Genomic DNA, 20,152 nt, shown 5'->3' with positions numbered 1-20,152 from the left:
GATAACTTAGTGACAACTTATGATAAATGATTGAAATATTGGGAATTATTATTGTAATTTAATATAAAAAAGAGTGAGAATTGGGTTAAATCATCAATAAGTAATAATTTTTATTATAATAAAACAATTAAAATTAATAAAAAAATAATGAATTGTAATTGACTTAATAATAAGTATTGTATTTTTATTTTATTTAATGCCATAATTCTATTGATAAATCTTTTGGGTTAAATATTTACAATTTGTTTGTCAGAAATGCATTCAAAAAAATTATAAATTGTATAAATTTTTATATTTATATTTTTATATTGCGCAATAAATATTTAAAAATTAAATATATTATTTTTTAAATAGTAAAATTATTTATTAAAAAATCATATTAATTTTTTATTTTCTTAATTGACAATAAACATGATAGTTTTATTAATAGTTTAATGATAATTTTATTTAATATTAACTTTGTTTACATAAATTATATTTAAATATTTAAAATATATACAACTTTATTATAAGTTAATATTATACTGATTGATAAAGTATATTGTGATAAGGTATGTTAAATTAGCAATAATGATTATAAATTTTTAAGCTATTTCATTCAATTAGTAATCAATTACAATTATTTAATTATAGAGTAACTCAAATTTGCTGTATAAATATTAATATTCAATGTATCTTATAAAACAGTCTAAATTATTATGAAGTTATTTATATTAAAATAAATTAAAGAATAGTAAACTTTATTAAAAATTATGTACTTTATATTATCTCTTAATTATTAATTATTTTTTAAAACTTTTATAATTTATAGTTTCACAATTATTTATACTATACTATAATATATTTAATAAAAATAAAGTATAATGTAACTCAAATATTGGTATAATAAAATTATATAATTATTTTTTACAATTTATATTAATAAAGTATTATAATAATTTATTATATGTCGACAATAGTTATGACTTAAAATAATATTATATTTTTAAGGAAAACTTTTTTTTATTAAAATTAAATAAATAAATGCTCATATATAATTTACAATTTATAATTTATATTCACAAAAATTTTAAAACAAATTGTAGATTTTTTTACTATTTATTATAATTCAAGTACAGTATATTTACCTAATTAAAAATCCGATCACTTATTTAATGTTTTTAACATTTTAAATGCCTGACAGATCTATTAACTATTAGTCTACTCGTTATTGTCTACAAATAGCACAATAATTATTAGACAAAATGTGTTAAAAATGCAAAATATGTTTAATAAATGCATTTTGAAGTTTTGTCATTTATGTTAATTTATATGAAAATCATTGATAATATGTATATATTAAATACATAAAACAATGAATTTAAAAATAAAAACTTATATAATAAGCATTACTTGTTATTACAGTTTAGTCTTAAAATCACACACAAAAATATACCCATATTGTTAAATAACAGTAATTAGTGTTACAAAAAATATGAATAATAAAGTGATTTTAATGACGGATTTTAAACAATTAATAATAGCTGTTTAAGTGCAACAAACCTATCAATACTTCATTTGAAATTCACATACAAAACTAACCAAAATATAAAATAATTATATTTTAATGCATATACAGTGAACACATTATTAAATTGTCATATACTTAACAAAAATTACCTCAATTTGATTATTGTCCTATACTTTAGAAAGTTGCCAAAAAACATGACATTTATATATTCAATATATTTTTAAAAATTAATAAATATTTTTCATAAAATTTTCATGATTTCATTTATCTTAACATAAAATTTTATTCGTATAAATTGTCAATTTTCAGTATAATACACAAATAAATATTAATACAACAATTAAAATACAAAAAAAAAATCATTTCACTCATTTAATTTTTTTCAAATATTATAATTAATTTTAAATGTCATTACATTTTAAATTAAATTAATTTTAATATCATTCAAGATTTATATAAAAAACATTTTTATTAAGTTATGATAACAATATTTACTAAATACCATGGTAATACCTTTGATGGTTTTAATAGTAATATATTTGTAAAACCTAAACCATAAATTATATAAATTATGATATTTTTCCTATAAAACAACAAAAAACCTTTAATAGTTTTGTCTATTTTAGTACAGTATATAACAATAACATGAAAAATTTTTCCGTAATTTAATCTGAAATGTAACGATAAAGTGATGAGAAAGGAAATCAAAGTAATAATATAAAATATCTCCAATAAAATTGTCAATCATTTAATGGTTTTTTGTTGACAACTCATAAATTTATTGATTATTTTTAAAGATTTAAAAATAAATTTATATAAAATAAAAATTGTTATTTTTATAATATTTTGTATTTATTTTTAATATTTTATTTGTAATGTATTCTTAAATGTTGAATTAAACTTTTCATTTTTAAAAAATTGTTACAAAAAATAGCACACAATAGCATACATTAAAAATCTATTTAAGTTTATTTTGTATGATATTGAAATATCCCACTATTTTTAATTAGTTTATGTTTAAAAATGATATGCAAATTAAAAATATGTATCTTTGATTTCCTTAAAATATGAAAAATTATTACTATTAACGTTTACATAAAGAAAATATAACTCAAATATTAGCTTAAAATATTAAAAAATATTATTAGATATATACTATTTATAACAAAAAATCTAAACTTTATGTCTATCAAAATATTTGTATTCCACACTGATTTTTAAACTTTATTAAATATTTACTTGTAAAGCATATATCAATAAAAAATTATAACCATAAATGTAAGATATAGTCAATAAAAAATAATATTTGGTTTGATTTAGTTAATGAATTGTTTTTATTGTAGTTATAAAAGTAAATTTACAGTATTTAATCTATTATTAATATATATCTTAAATATACTGTATATATTAATAATATTATATATATATTATTTAAAGATAATTAATATTTTAAATTTATTTATTTACTTCATTAGTGTATTAAATGTGCGAGAGATGAAATATTAAAAATTATATTAAAATCTAATTAGTTTAATCTTATATAAAAGTTTAAAAAGTAAAAAAAATGCAATTCAAAAATAATTATAGTTTTATTTATTTAAAAAAATCATTTTATTAATTATTTCTTTTAAATACGAGAAAACTTTATAAAATATTATATAATAAAAATATATGCATAATATACACTTTATATATGGCATATATTAATAAATCTAGTTAATAGGTATTGTTTGCATAACTGCTGTACATTTATGTCAAATCTACTACTTTATAAAAACATAATTATAGAGTAAAAAAATATTTTTAAAAATAATTAACCATTGATTCAATTGTAATTAAAATTTATATATTTTTTATCATTTAACTTAATCAAAGCTAATGAACTAAAACTAAGCCAACAAAAATGTCAAGGATTTCAAGAGCACTTAAATATATAAATATAAATAAGAGGAAAGTTTTTTATTTATCTATTAATTAATTTCACTGATGACCAAAAGGGTTGATATGTTTTTGTAATTATTAACTGTATATTAATATAATTATAAATAAAGCAGATTTGTGGGATAGTTTTAAAACAATGCATTACACTAAAAATTATTTCAATTAAATGTTTTATTTAAAATATTCAAAAACCATATAAATTATTATAAAAATATATAATACTTGATCAGTAATGAAATAAAAATTATAAGTTGTTTTTACTTTTTTCAGTTATGACCTCTTTATTTAATAGTAAATTCAAGAAAAATGTATAAACAAAAAGTGGGTTTTATAAATAATAATTATTATCTATGAAAAGGTGTTTGAAAAATTCAACTTAAAATAAATTAAACTTAATAAATAAAAGAAATTTGTGTAAATAAAATTGGGATATTTTTTGTTTTTTTAAATGTATTTGTTGTGTTAATTTGTTAAATACTATAATATGTATATTATGTATATACTGTATTTTAATAAATAGAAATTTTTTATATTCTATAATATAAATAAATATATATATATTTGTTATAATTAACTTTTGTTATGACTTTGAACTTCAAGCCCAACATTTCTATGAATACAGTACTATGTACTCAATGTGTTATTATGAATGTATTATACTATAACTAATTGTTTAGCAAAAAAAACATTTATTATCAGATCAAATAGTGATAATATGTGTTCACTCAACAAAATGTTTTGAAGTTTAGGCTAAATATGATTTGTGTCGTAAATTATATGATTAATTATTTAAAACATGTCTATTATATATATATCACAATTTTGACAATTCTAGTATACATATTGTTAAAACTAATTTGTTAAAATGTGATTTGAATATACTTTAATATAAAACATTGACAATTAATTTTATATTTGACATGAGTTATCATTAATGCGTGAATCCGATTATAACTTAAAAGCAAACATTTAGATACTGAGAATATAACTAAAATCTAGTTTTATATTAAGTAAAACATTTTGTAGAAATTAATTTTTTAAAACTTTGTGTAAACTTATTCATAAATACTTTATTTATAAAAACTTGTTTTAAAAATCTTTAATTTACTGTTTAGCAGTGTTGGCAGAGACAAAGTGTTTGTATAATACAAAGCGTAATATACAGTATAATACAATGTACAATACATGACCAATTTGATTAAAAAAAATTTTAGCGCCACTTAGTACTAAAAACATTGATATGAGCAAAGTAAATCATGTTTTATAATAAATATAGATTTAATATTATTTTTTTTTATTGAAATTCATTTTTTATTTTAAATTATTTGATTATTATTACGTAGAAATAACGATTATAATAATAATGCATTTTCTAGAAATTATATTTTTACTAAATATTTTAAAGTAATTCTTAACATAATATACAGTATACAGTATACAATGTATAGTTTTAAAATTTGTTTAATAGTATAATACTGTATAAAACAAAACAAATTAAGTAGTCGTAGAAGTAATTGTTGTTATTATAGTATTTTACTGTATTATACAAAGTCAAAATTCAAAACCTTGTATTTTTTCAACCCTACTGTTTAGTTTAATTGTTGCAGTCGTGAAGCACAGGCAAATCAACCTTAAAATGTATGGTCAATGCTGTCACTTATTACTTGTCACTAATATATAGGGGTTAGATAAACGGATTAACCCATAAATATATTGACAGGTATTTGAAGTATAATATATTTATAGAAAATAATATTTTTTTGCTAATTAATATTTTTTAATAATATATAATATTGCTAAAGTACTGCCATTAGTTAAATAATTTTTCATTTTACTTTTAGATTAAAAAACTTTAAAAAGACACTTAACATAGCTTTTGATAATTTTCGGACATTAAAAGGAAAATACTTTGACTCTATATTATTTAGTGTAAAATACACAATATATATATATATATATTTTAAAAAAAGTATAATATTATAAAATACAAAACTAAAAATTTGCATTTTTATTCACTTTCGAGTGTTTTCATGTGTATTAAAAATGTTGAAAACACAAATTTCTAGTTTATTGGTTAGATTTATGTAAATCATAATTTTTATATAATATTTTAGATACAAATAATACATTTTTAGTTAAGATAAAGTCATATTTGATTCTCCGAATAATCTATGAGTGTATTATACTTAAGAAAAGTATTAAAAAAATGATATATTTAATTATAATATGTTAAAGAAAAAAAAGTTTATTTTACATAATTAAGATAATTACAGATTGTGTTCAATATTATGTTATATTATGATGTAGCAATTAAAGTTTACATAATTGTAAATACCATATGAAGTTCAGTATTATTATTAATGTTAATTACTATTTATATACATGTATATACTTATGTATGTATGTACCTATGTATATACTTTATATAAGCACATATAACTTACACATTTATAAAGTATATATATATATATAGTAAATTAGTATAATACTGTATAAAACAAAACAAATTAAGTAGTCGTAGAAGTAATTGTTGTTATTATAGTATTTTATATATAATACTATAATATTAAAGTATTTTCTATACTACTATAAATGGTTTACTGTATAGTATACAAGTCTACTATTGTTTAGTGTATATCAATTTACAGGTAACTAAAAAAGTATATGACATAATTAGAGGAGTGGTCACATCAACACTTAATATTAATGAAAATAATAGAAAAAAAAGTTTAATAAACTTATTTAATATATTTTTTCTTCTTTAAATGATCAAAAATTATTGACATAAATGTATATTTAAATGTAGTGTTAGACATGAAAATTGTCGGAAATTTTTATATAATAGTTATGTTTTTAAAATCATTTTAAACAAATGAGTTAAAGAAAGAATGAAAGAAAGAGAGACAGACACAGAAAGAAACTAATATTTGGACACAAAGTGTTGTAAAACTATTTGTCAAACCAGTTGTCAAAATAGCATTTTTTTTTGTTTAAAAATTAAATTATTGTAAAAAACAATTGGTATGAATACTCAAAAAGGCGATTAATTAGCAGTAAACGTGCATTTGTCTAAACTGATGCACTGTATATACAGTAAATTATACAGTGTATAGTAATGCAAAAAGATTATAATTATAATGTCTAATATATTACCAAAAATTTTATTTACAACTTTAAAACACGACTATATAATTAAAACTTTTATTTTTGTTAAACTTTATTAATTTTAAAAATTTTATTAGACAAATATTGTATGTCATATTTATAAAATATAGTTTTTTCATAATTTAATAATTTAACAAATTAGCTGTTTAACAAACAGCTAAATTAAATATTATATGATATTTAAAAGTTATATTTATTAAAAATCACAAATATATTTTTTTATATATCAATAATTGTAAAAAAAATTGTAAAAATTTGTTAAATGATTTTATCGTTCATTAAACAACTTAATGATTATTTCAAAGGATAATAATTCTTTTGCGAAAACATTTGCGAAACTTAAGGTTCATTTGTAATATAAGTTTGTGACTTACGGTTTAGTAAACAACAATAAACCAAATAAAGTAGGTTTTGAGATATAAGTTTTATTTATAGATAGTGTGCAGTTAATAATAAGCATTGATTTTTTGGTACCAAAAAATCATTAGTAATTTTGATGTAATTTTATTACAAGTTGTAATTTACAACTAAAACAATAAAACAAGAAAATAAAAAATTAATTTCAATTGTTGTCCACATAAAAATAATTTGTATAACATTAAATATATAATGATTTTAAAAATACTGTAAAGATTACTAGAATAAATATATTATACAACATTTATTGGTATATAATTAGTTTTATTAGAAAATGCAATAATAAAAATGGTTTGATAAACAACGTTATAAATAACAGTATTTATAATTTTATTTAAAAAACTATGGCTTAACATATGCACTATACATATGTTACATTTATTTCCTCATAGATTATGTATAGTAAATATGATTGATAATCATTCGCACATTATTTGATAACATTTTTATTTCTGATAAATAATAAATTGTAAAATTTTAATCAATTAAATATAATAATAATAATAATATAATTACTAAAATAAAAATATTTCAATAATCTTTTCTAAATGTTTGCTATTAGTTTGAAATATTATTATATAAAATTAAAATTTAGTTACATTCATATCATTTATAATCATATTGTTTATATTAATTGTGTAATTTTCATGTAACCAATTTGGTGACGAATCGTGTAAATTAAATATAGGATATCCTAATAAATAAATATTAAGTAACATCATTGCTATTGAGATGATTTTGGCTATTAGACCTGGGACAATCTGTTAAATAAAAAATATATTATTGTATAATAGTTATGCAATATATAGTATGGATAAATGTTATTTTACTTTCATAAATAATATTTAAGTCAATTATTAATTTTATAAAATTAATAATCAATGTTATCTTTATAGACAATTGTTGCGAATAGTGTGAAAAGTTAATAAAATCATAATTGGAATTATGATATAATAATCTAAAATTATAATAATATGACATAATATGATGGTTTAGTTGATAAAAATGCAGTAATTTTTGCTCAAAAATATAAAGATAATTCTTTCCGTTTGTTAAAATTAAACTATTTTTTGATAAATAAATTGCAATATTTTTCAATAATTATTTTTAGATCATTTCCGATAATAATAATAATAATTATTATTATTATAGTCGAAATTTATAGCTATATTATATTTTACTATAATTTATTATTTTACAAATATCTATCTATTTTTATATATAGTATAAAATTACCTAAAAATATTAAAAAATAAATAAATACCATATCTGAAATATTGAGTTTTGCATGATAATATACTATAGTGTTAGCTGTAGTTCCCACTGGTAATAGGTATGCATAGGCACAGGACATGGCAAGTGTTATAATTAGTATCAATGGATTAATTCCCAAATCTTCAGACAACTGTGCGGCTACTGGTATGAGGATTGTGGCCGTCGCTGATGTCCTCATGACTTCAATCAGAAAACTTGCTATAATTGCCAATAAAGCTGTGACAGCACTGGTAGGCAGTGAAGCAACGAGTGTCAGCTGTTGACCAACGAGTCGTGAAAGGCCTGACGACTGAATAGCAGATAAAAAAAATAATATATTAAAGGTATAATCAATTGAAAAAGTGATTAACTCTTACAGTTACGGCATCGGCTATTGAAAAGCCACCCCCTCTGAGTATAATGACACCCCATTCCAGTTTAGTTTGTACTGTCTTCCAATCTAACAGTGCTGTACTCGGTGTCGGACCAAATGGATTGGACGGTATTACAAATAAAAGCAAAGTACAAAATATAGCGCCTCCGGCGGGTTTGGGCTTAATATTGTTTATTGACAATAGTTTAGACCAACCGGTCATGAACTGGGGGTCATGAAAGAAGTACAGTAATATCATTACCACAAACACTGCCAATACTGCAAATTCATGAAATCTATATAATTATAACAACAAATTATATATACTTTTATTAATTAATATTATATTAATATGAAATGTTTTTTAGTTCTCATATTCATACTTTAAATTATAAGTAAATGTTAATTTTTAATAACATAAAATAAAATTATGTTAATAACATTGTTTGTATAAAAACTATTAATTTAAATATATCTTATTTACATTTAATAAGATAGTGTCGTTAAATAGTGATATATGATTTTAATATTTATTTATAGCTATATTGCTTTGTATAAAATAAAATATGCTGTTGACAGTCTAATAAGTAATTAAATTACAATTAACATAATTATAATATTTTAAATATTCAAATAATAAAGTTATTTTATACTAATAAAAAAATAATTTTAATAATTTCACATAAACATCTTTTTAAAATGTATAATTAACATAATAATAATAATAACCTAGTATATATTAATAGTTTTATGCAAAATTTTAGTTATTGTCTAATTAATAGTTTTTAAATATTCAAACAAAATAATTTATTAAAATTTAAATACTCTGTAAATTTAAAACATTTGGTATCATATAGTATAAGATACTTATGTAATAATTAATCATTATATAAATAAAACAAAAATATATAAATCGAACAATTAATACAAAAAATTTATATATAAATAGATTAATTACACTTAAATTTATAAATAATAATATAAAGTATAAACTAAATGTTTTTCTATAATAAATAAGTAAATTATATATAATATATATTTTAAATTACTGAATATATCAATTACTATGGATGTAATATCTGTATTTAATATTTATACTAAAAAAGTTATTTATTTAATATTAACAAATAATATGAAATTTAATAATATTGAGATACAATAGGGATAGATCTAAGATCGATCATATGGTATGAGCACCGGTATGACCGATCGGGAGTCTATCATTCACTCAAAATTAGTTAAATTATTCAATTGAACACAAATGTTAATCATATAAATAACTATTAAATATAATACACAATATAATAAGTAATATAAATAAGTTTAAACAAGAGTAATGTAAACTCTATAGTAACTAACAATTGATTGAATGAAATTTGGTTAAAACACATTATATATATAGATTTTAAAGTAAGTATTTAGTATATAATAAGATTAATAGTTTCATAATAAGTCTCATAATAGTAATGGTTTGGAGACTCATCGATAATATATTGATTACATTGATATAAGTTTGGATGAAAGTATGGTTGACTGTATATATGATCGATCAATGTTACATCTTTACCTCAATATATATGATTATTTAAAAAATCTTTATTCAAAAGTTTAAAGTTAAAAAATAATTACATTTTAATAATCCTGTCTTATCCGAGACTTTTTAAAAAATAAATTCTAACATTTTTAATCTAATTATAATTCTTAATATTTTAATATTCATAACAAATGTAAATAATATAAATATATTTAAATATATAATATTAAATCAAATAATATGTCACATAATTCTATCAAATCTATTACTAAATCACTATTTTAACATTTATTATGGATTGTTACAAATGTGTTTGTAATTATATAAATACAGTATAATTATTACTGTAGTGTTTATAAAATGAAAATTTCTAAGATATTTCTTAATAAAAATTAATATCTTATCGGTATACACGTGAAAATATTTTCTAGAAATTTACTAGAAATTTTGAAAAAAATATAAATATACCAACACTAATGATAATGAATTATTTTTAATTTAGTTTAATATAAAATATTTGACATTAATTGCTATACCTTTTGTATGTATGTCTCATGAAATTTGAATTTTAAACAGCAATTTATTATTGTTTCTATAATTTTCAGAGAAGAAATACACTAAAAAACATATTTTGTTTATATTTTTGTTGTCTAAAAACAATTATATACTTATTATCTAATTAAATATCTCTTGTTATGATAGACTGATCGCTTTATAAAAGCGCATAAGGATTCAATTAATTTCATTGTTTTGTTTGAGTGTCTAAATTAATAGTACATAACTTATAATTAGATTTGTTAAACTTAGCTAATATTAAATGATGAATGTACTGTACCTATATATATATATATATATATATATATATATATATATATTTATTTATTTATACAATAAAATTTATATTATACATTATCACTAAAATTAATAGAAAACAATTATGTCTTGTAATTACTAACATAAAATAGTAATTTCCATAAACATAACTTTTTGTTGACTATTAAAATGTCAAATTGAAACTTCTAGTTCAATAAACTGTTCAATTAATATTACTACTTATATTTATGCTTAAAATTGTTATACATATATAATATATATTTTGTTGAGACAAATAGTTTTGAAACTACCAATAAAACAAATGTTAGAAATAATATCAAAATATTTGTTAAAAAAATATTTGGTAAACATAATTGTTTAAATATAATTTACATATAAAACACTAAAGTGATAAAATTGAAATAAATTATATAAAATGTTTAAAAAAGTCTTTTAGATACTTACGTGATTGAACCCAATTTTTCATACTTTTTTGATAATATATTTTTTAATGCCTGACGTTTTTCTTTAGGCACCGATATGTTTCTAATTATACAAATCAAAAGCCATAATAAAATTAATTTATATGTTTTTAATTGTAGTTTATTTATTTATATAAATTGTTTATATTGTTTTAAAAATTAAAAAAACAAATTATATAATTAATAATTGAACATTTGTATTATTAGTATAACTTATTGTTAAAATTATTATTAGATAAAAATTATTTTTTGATTACCTTAAAAATAACAATTTATAGGACAGCCAACAAATAAGTGTGATAATTATGGATACGGGAGACGCATATATGAACCAACTGGCATAGTCTACGGGATCACGATTACCGTATAATCTGTTAATATATTTTATTACTTTATTTATTTATTTATTTTGTTGTTGATTAATTTCATTAATTATAGTATATTATTACATTATAATAGAAATTATTAAATTACAAATATCCTAATTTTTAAAAACTAATTTAATGTAACTAAAATCCAATGATATTTTTAAAAATTTTAAATCTTTAACATAAGTGTTATAAATTGATATTAGACTAATTATTGTACTATTCATTAACTATTGGATTTACATAATTGGTATAAATACTATACATAATTTGAACAAATCATTAATAAATATAATGTAATTATTGTGTTTGTCCTTCAAATGTTTATTAATATATAATTATTTATATAATTGAAAAAAAACGTGAGTGATTTAATTACTGTAAAAAAGAAAGAGAGAGAGAGAAAAAAAGAAAGAAAGAAAGAAAGAGAGAGAGAGTTAAATATAAACTAAATGCTAAGAAACACATAATAATTATTATATAATAAGTGATTAATTGTTTTGAGTTCAAGTGTTTTACAAAATACAAAATAAGTCATAATTTAAAATCAATTGATTTTTAAAGTTATAATAATAGACATATTGTTTACATAATTTTATGATACTGTATAACAATTTCAAGGATACCAATCAATGAATAAAAAGCATTATTGGATATTTTGGAAATGTATATTACAGTATAATTACTGTTGGAAAATAGAGAAATTATAAAATAATAAGGAAATTTCTAGAAAATTTCTAAAAGAAATTTCTATCTATGGGATCCCMCCATGATAATTTTGTTTTCTCGATATTTGTTGACTTGCTTTTACATTTTTTTACAAGTAATAATTAAATATAAGTATTACTATTTTAATTATTAATTAAAGTAAAAAATTTATTTATTTAATTATATTAAACTATGATATATATGATGTATATTAGAATGATGAATAAAATTTTACAAAACTGATTATTATTAAATAATTATAATTATTTTATATATAGGTATCCCATTTTGTATAATAGTGTACTATATACCATAAAAGGCAAACATTATTAGACAACCATAGTATAGAAATGCACTAAAATGAACTATTAGTATATTCGAAAATTACATAATATCAAGGTATTTATATACAATAGGTGTCTAATAAAGTTTGCCTTTTACTGTAGATTACAATAGCTATAGATATGGGGATCCCATAGAATAATAAAACAGTTAAATTTCTATAGAAATTTATCCATGAAAAATTTTCTAGAAACTTTCTCAGGGAAATTTATTAGAAACTTTCTATTTGTCTATCTCTAAGTATAATACTGTTATATTAAATCTGTTAAAATTGATATAATATTATAATTATAAATAAAATTGATAATTAATTTTATGGTTAATTTCAGTATTTAAAGTCAAATGTCTTACTCTTCGAGCAGATGTTTCATCACAATATTAGGTCCATTTGCAGTCAATGTACTAACAGAGCCCATAGTGGCTGAGTATGCGATACTTAAATATAACAATTTGCTTAACTTGTTTCGCTTAATCCGATCAAAATCCTCATCAATGGTGACAACTGTTGTCAAAATTGTTGGTTTATTATTGTCTTTATCATAGTTTTGTATCAATTTTTTGTTGTTATCTTCAACTGTGTTATTATTAGCAAACAGATGGGATAATATTTCATCGGCAATGGGTAACATCATGGCTACAGTGGCCGTACTAACGATCCACATGGACAGCATCATTGTGGTCAACATAAACCCTAATAATAACCATTCAAATTGAGTGCCGACTTTTAATAATACTTTTAATGCTATTCTTTTATGAAGATTACTTCTTTCAACAGCCAGTGCCAGAGCCAGACATCCCAGGAATAGCATATTACTGCCTATCAATCAAATCAATGTTTTTTATACAAATGTTTGCTTAAATTAATTAAATTGTTTAATTAAATTTACATACATATAGTGATTAAATTGTATATATATAATACATAAACATTTTATTAGATATAGTCTTCATATATGCTTATAGTAAATATAGACTATATTATATACCTGTTGTATAAAAACTACTCCATGTCTTACAAATGCAGTGTAATTTGATAGTTGTTGTCATTTAGAAATTAAAAAATATTTTTTTTAAAATTTATAATCAAAATAAGACTGAATTAATACATTTAAATTTCTAAATTTGTTTAATATACTATATATTTCTGATATAAACGTGTTATTACACATTATTATTTACAAAACAAACCAATTATTTATAAAATGTAATTATATTATATAATAAAGATAAATATTATTGTATTTATAAAACTATTACTTTTAAGAAATGGTGTACAGGCCTCTTCAGTGGTAGACAGTCCCAGTAATGGCAACAAAATAACGGGCAATAATGCTGTTATGGGTAAAGGTATGGGTTCTGTGGCCCAAAATATAGCCATTATTAGCACCACATAAGCACATCTTGACTCTGATGTTGCAATAGTTGTTAGTAATGGCAATAACACTATTGGTGTGATTATCAGTATGAATGTCCGCCACCGACTCAATAACATTGATAATGATTTTAATATTAAATTCATTTGTAACTAATATTAAAATATTTTAATATAAATTTTAAAAATAGTAAAATAACTTGTAAAATATCAGTATTTTATAATTATTTTTTTAATGTATCATTTTTTATGTAACAATACTATTGATAAAACAGTATTCACAAAAAGATTTGCTATTATTTACATTTATATTTGATTTATAAATAATATCATTTGTATTAATAATTTTTAGCTATTACTAAATTTAATAATTCACTAATGTTAAAATAAAACTTTTTATTACTTAACTACTGTATTATATAAACGATAAATACAATTTTAACTAATATTTATATCTACTTTTTAAAAGTCTTAACTTTGAAAAATTACAAAATCAATACAGAATGTCAAACAAATTGATTAATATGTCTAATCAATTTAATTTGTTTATACATATTTTTATTAATCATATAAAATAAACTTTCATTTAGCAAGTAAATTATTAATGTTTTAACTGATATAATTTCATAAATATTTAGAAATAATTTATTAATTAAATTTAATTAGCTATAATTTTGTATTTTAAATTTATATGATATTACAGATATCTAATAATTATATAAACAGAATTGTTAATAACCTTTAGAAATGTAGCCAATTTTTTTTTGTATTATATGATAGGTACATAATTTTTATTAGATATTAGCAATTATATAATCTATAAATCTTATTATAGCTTGTATTAAATTATAGAAATAATAATTGTTAATTTAAATATTTATATCAATAATATAAATATGGATCTTAATAATCTTTAAATGATTAAATGATGGACAAATTTTATCAAATCATGTGTTATTGTACTACTAAACTATGCTTAAAATAGTCAAATAATAATTATTACAGAGTATAGATTAAAATATTATATTTATATACATGTATTGTACTGTAGATTATAAATTATAATGAATATATGATTGTTTAACGTCAAAAAAGTCTATGTTTATGTAAAACAAGATTTATTTTTCTAAGAAACATAATTGTTTGAGAATTTTTGTTGGAAATTACTTAATTTAATAACTTTAATAAAAATTGTAAATTATATAATAATATTTCAATGAATATATTTTAGTTTTTGATTGATTTATCATAATTTAAACAATTTATAGATACATATGATATTTTAACACTGGCGTAGCTGTAAATATAGTATACACTGTAATGGAATAAATGTGATAAAATGGAAACTTACTGATCCACTAAATATTGATTATTCACCGATTTCTAAGTGACTAACCCTTTAGTTTATTGGTTTTATTAAGCGGTTAATTAATTGTTTATTTTATAAATCATTTAACTTTTATATATATTAGCAAAACATATATTACTTTCTCAATAAAATACAAACAATCTTTTAGTTATTTAAGTCAACAAATTATAACTTTTGTCTCCAATTGAATTTACAATAAATGATTGTACAATAAGTTAGAATATTTGAATTCATTGTAAAACTAATTGTTCAATAAATTGATTCATAAAACTTATGGATAATTATGGGATTGTTTATATTTATTCTTTATATAACGTGATATAAAAAATAATAAACAGTATTTAATAAATACTATTTTATGGTACCATTATATATAACATAACTCTTTTATGCTAATATGGTTTTGCGATATGTGATACAACTTTTGATATTTTCTTATCAGTAATGGCAATGTTAGTATACAAACAATTGATTATAACTTAAGTATAAATTGATATCAAAATATTTAGTCCACAACATTACGATATACTTATTATTGTTCACTTCTAATATAAGTGATATATTAGTGTCATTTAACTTGATTTTGCAAATACTCAAATTTGTTATCACAAACACAATTCTATAAAAAAAATTTATGTTATTTAATTTTATATTACTTTTATTTGTGATATAATTGTTAAATTATCATGTATAATATGAACACTATAATTGTCATTGAGCAATTAAATAACAATTTATAAACATCACTACCGGTATATGACCTTTATTTGTAAAATATTAATTTATACAGTAATTTTATAGTAAGAGTTGATATATTTATAGCTATATAAATAGTAAAAATGTAAAATTTTCATCAAAATGTATGTATACCTAAAATTATAAAATAGTTTATAAAATCAGTGCAAGTTTTCAAATTTAAAAATCCACAAAACTTTTAACTTATTAAAGCTTAATAAAACTATTTAACTGAAGCTAACATTGATAACTTATCAATTATACACATATTAATATGAAATAATATCAATAAAATAGTAAAAAATAATAAGTTATAGTTATCATGTTTTTTATATATTCATTAATGAAGACATAATTTTAAATAATAAAACAATAAACTTCCTAAACATATAAATGAGTCGACTTTCTCTTAAATAATTAAATAATTTAATTATTTGGCAAATTTAATACTACGACAATGTGCATCATTTACCCACCATTTAACAATATCACGATTTACTGAATTATCACTTGATTTATATATATATTCATTGATATATTGACAAAGTTGACAAAAATCATTTGAATTTTGAACGCAATAATAGTGTTTCCATTGAAAGTAAGATTCATAAAGATTTTGGTCATTAGCCACTTGATTAAGATGATCAACGAGTTGTGAAACTGTAATAAACTTAAGCGCATCAATGTATGAATTGGGAGGCAATATAGAGGAATAGTTGGCCACACCATACACAACCTGTTAATCAAAATAAATTAAAAATTTTATTTTAATTTAATATTTATATGAATATTAATAATCTTACGGGAATTATATCATAGTTTAGACTATGAAAAAGTTTTTCGGTGACATAATCTTTACAGAGCTATAAATAAATGCTATTACTATATAATAAATTAAATTCATTTATTCAATGCTTACCGAGTTTTCAAATGCTAAATAATATTTGTAGTGTTTTTCAATATATTTAAAACACGAGTCGTCACTTCTGCTGCATTCATATGTACCGCACGCGCCAAACACGTCTACTTCCATCAAAGTTTTAATTTGATCGACAAAATACTCGCGTTTGGATGCCGTCTCACAATTGCTGACAACCCAAGCAATCGACCGGCGCTTAGTTCGAAACGGTTTGACTTTTGGTCTCCACTTTTGCTGACATTTAGTGATTGTGCCGTAAGGTATGTAGATATCAGAGTCGGTCCTATAAGTCATTGTCCAATCAATTGACTCAAACAGTCTTATGTTAAACAATCTGTTTGGATAACTCATATAAGTATACATCGGTGACTCCATATTATATAAAACCCATTTCTGATCAAACAATTTGTCTGTTGGCTGATCCCTAATATCAATATCTCTCCAATGAAATAGTATGACATCACTTGAATTGAACTCATCTCTGTTAGTTGTTATCAAACAATTATTGTATTTACAATTTTTAGTATAATTATAATTAGTCGTCCATTTAGACTCAAAATATGAGGTCCACAATAGTATCTTAAAACTTTTATTAATGTAGTGAACATAACTTTTTGATATTTTTTTGTTATGACCAAATTTATAATTATTATTTAAAGTTATAAATAAAATTAAAAAAATAATTAAAAATATTAGAAGAACTTTTAATAATTTTAAATTTGAATATCTATAAAAATGATAAAACTTTATCAACATTTTATTTATTAGTATTTTAAACAACATTATATTATTGAAATAAAATATTTATAAATTATAATGTATTGTATTGTTATAACAATAATATTAAGCTGAATAAATAGGATAATACTGAAATTTTATATTATAAATTCATTACTATAAAATACAGTATATTTAATGAAATAAAGTTATGTTTTGTATTTTTCTATATGTATTATATTTAAATTACAGCATAAGTATACTATTATCCAGAGCTACGAAAGGTTTTCGATCTCAATGGGGGTATAGGAAGGGATAAAATGGAAAATAATCTGAAAAATCTTGGGGTATAGAGTGAAATAAACAATTTTTATAGCATTTTTAAACGACATTTTTGCCAAATTTTACTAAATTCTCAATAAATTTCAATAAACTTAATTTTTTAATACTCTCAAAAGCTATATAAAATATATATAAGCTGAAAGCAACTACAGTACAATAATTGGAGGGAATTTATTAGGAAATATTTCTCTTTTCTTGAGATGTCCGAACTCTACATATGTAATATTTATTTAATATTTTGATTTTTATTGATTTTACTTACGTTTTTAAAATGACAAATTATTTAGTTTATATTAACTTTATTAAACAAATAATAAATAGATAATTAAATAAATAGTGATCAACAAGTCGGACATGTAATCGTACCATCACTAAGACCGGGACTAAAATTGTAAGCAGTATTACCACAACATAGAGTTACTTTAGGAAAGTCAACCAATAAATCAGAAATATTTTTAATAAGTTTAAGTTTTCGTATATATTGTTTGATTGTCACCAAATCAGTTAACATTGTTTTAGTCGTGCCTTCAATTGAGTCAAGAAATGGTTCGCTAAGACAACGATTTCGGTCTTGAGGTTCAAATATAGTCACAGTTATTACATATTGATTAGCCATTTGTTTATTTCCAATCACTCGACCAATAATTAATAAAACATTTATACCTAATAATTAAAATTAATAAAAAACAAAATATTTTTCTATAAAATATAATTTATGTTATTATATATATAAAGTTATAAAATACGGTAATAAATTAATTTTAATTAGTTACCAAACATATTAACCATATTTTGATATACAATTTGAACAGTTATGTTAAAAGAACTGTCAGTATCATCCCTGGGTGTTGCCGTATAGTTGACTATTTCTGGTAATTTAAGAAAATCTGAATCACAGCTTAATAAACATTGATATTCAATATCCAGAGATATGCTTTTAATGGCAGCACTGCCACCAAACAGACAAATACAGTAATCAAGATTTTCACTTTTTTGAACAGTTGTAGCTATAAATAATTAAATGTAATAATTTGCATAAAATACTACTGATATAATATCATACGTTTTCTTGCACTTGATATATCATCACCTGTTTTATAATAAATGCTATTATAAATAAATGCAATTTTAAATTTATTTGATATGCCTACCCACAGAATTAGGATAAGTTAGCGATTCATTATATTTTGTAGTTTGATCTCCAATGCAAAACACTATGCGATCAGCAATTAAGTAAGGAATGGTAGATGGGTTTATGTCCGATGAGATACACGTCTGATTGAGACTATTGCCAAAAGCCAACATTTGAAGACCGGATGTCTGTTTTAGGCCATCGATGTCATGACATTCACTGAACGTTGTCTTTGAGATAATCTGAGACTCAGCAAAATACATGCCAACTAACGGCTCAAATCCATGATATACTTTACCTATTCTTACAGTTACCTGACATCCTATATATATGACCACAAGTTATTTAATATCTGATTAAATATAATATTTTGAATCAATGAGGGAAATACCTTCCGGATAAAGAACTTTAACGAGTTTGACTTCACCGATGGTTATTATAGGGTTGATCTCATTTTTCAAATATATTCTATAAGACAAGTAATGGGGCGCACAGTTCAGGTTAAGACATGTTAGGTTAGCGATGTCATAGTCCAAGTCCTGTGTAATGCCGTCAATGGACAGGCTATTGACCACACAGTTATCATATAATGAAAAACGTTTTACTTGAACCGCTTATAAATTGAAAAATAATATATTTTAATTGACTTATTTAAATTT

At 20.4% G+C, this 20,152-nt stretch overlaps 2 protein-coding genes across 2 annotated transcripts; both read right to left on the bottom strand.

Annotated features, from left to right (window-relative positions):
• Window positions 1-7,665: 7,665 nt before the first annotated feature.
• LOC128963521 (Na(+)/citrate cotransporter-like) lies at window positions 7,666-14,399 on the bottom strand (the record flags this gene model as incomplete). Its single annotated transcript, XM_054310036.1, has 7 exons — window positions 14,165-14,399; window positions 13,259-13,724; window positions 11,747-11,860; window positions 11,473-11,553; window positions 8,665-8,956; window positions 8,298-8,597; window positions 7,666-7,794 (listed from the first exon to the last, which is right to left on the bottom strand). Coding segments are annotated over exons 1-7 (1,617 nt in total), but the record flags the coding sequence as incomplete, so codon positions are not given.
• Window positions 14,400-16,813: 2,414 nt separating this feature from the next.
• On the bottom strand, window positions 16,814-18,274 carry LOC128963520 (alpha-(1,3)-fucosyltransferase C-like). Its single transcript, XM_054310035.1, has 4 exons — window positions 18,270-18,274; window positions 17,303-17,783; window positions 17,187-17,246; window positions 16,814-17,119 (listed from the first exon to the last, which is right to left on the bottom strand). The coding sequence occupies exons 1-4, from the start codon at window positions 18,272-18,274 to the stop codon at window positions 16,814-16,816; spliced, it is 852 nt and encodes a 283-aa protein (XP_054166010.1).
• Between the last annotated feature and the right edge of the window lie 1,878 nt (window positions 18,275-20,152).

This window comes from Oppia nitens, unplaced genomic scaffold, assembly GCF_028296485.1.
Source record: "Oppia nitens isolate AA-2021 unplaced genomic scaffold, nextdenovo-longstitch-racon4-pilon3 scaffold7_pilon_pilon_pilon, whole genome shotgun sequence".
Classification (NCBI taxonomy): Eukaryota; Metazoa; Arthropoda; class Arachnida; order Sarcoptiformes; family Oppiidae; genus Oppia; species Oppia nitens.
The sequence above is the reverse complement of the archived record's forward strand: the minus strand, read 5'-3'. Positions and strand labels throughout refer to the sequence as shown.

Coding starts and splice junctions, on each gene's coding strand:
- LOC128963520 (XM_054310035.1), bottom strand. Junction 17,247..17,302: donor ATTTAGCATTTGAAAACTCG/GTAAGCATTGAA, acceptor ATTTATTTATAG/CTCTGTAAAGATTATGTCAC. Junction 17,120..17,186: donor TAAACTATGATATAATTCCC/GTAAGATTATTA, acceptor TTTGATTAACAG/GTTGTGTATGGTGTGGCCAA.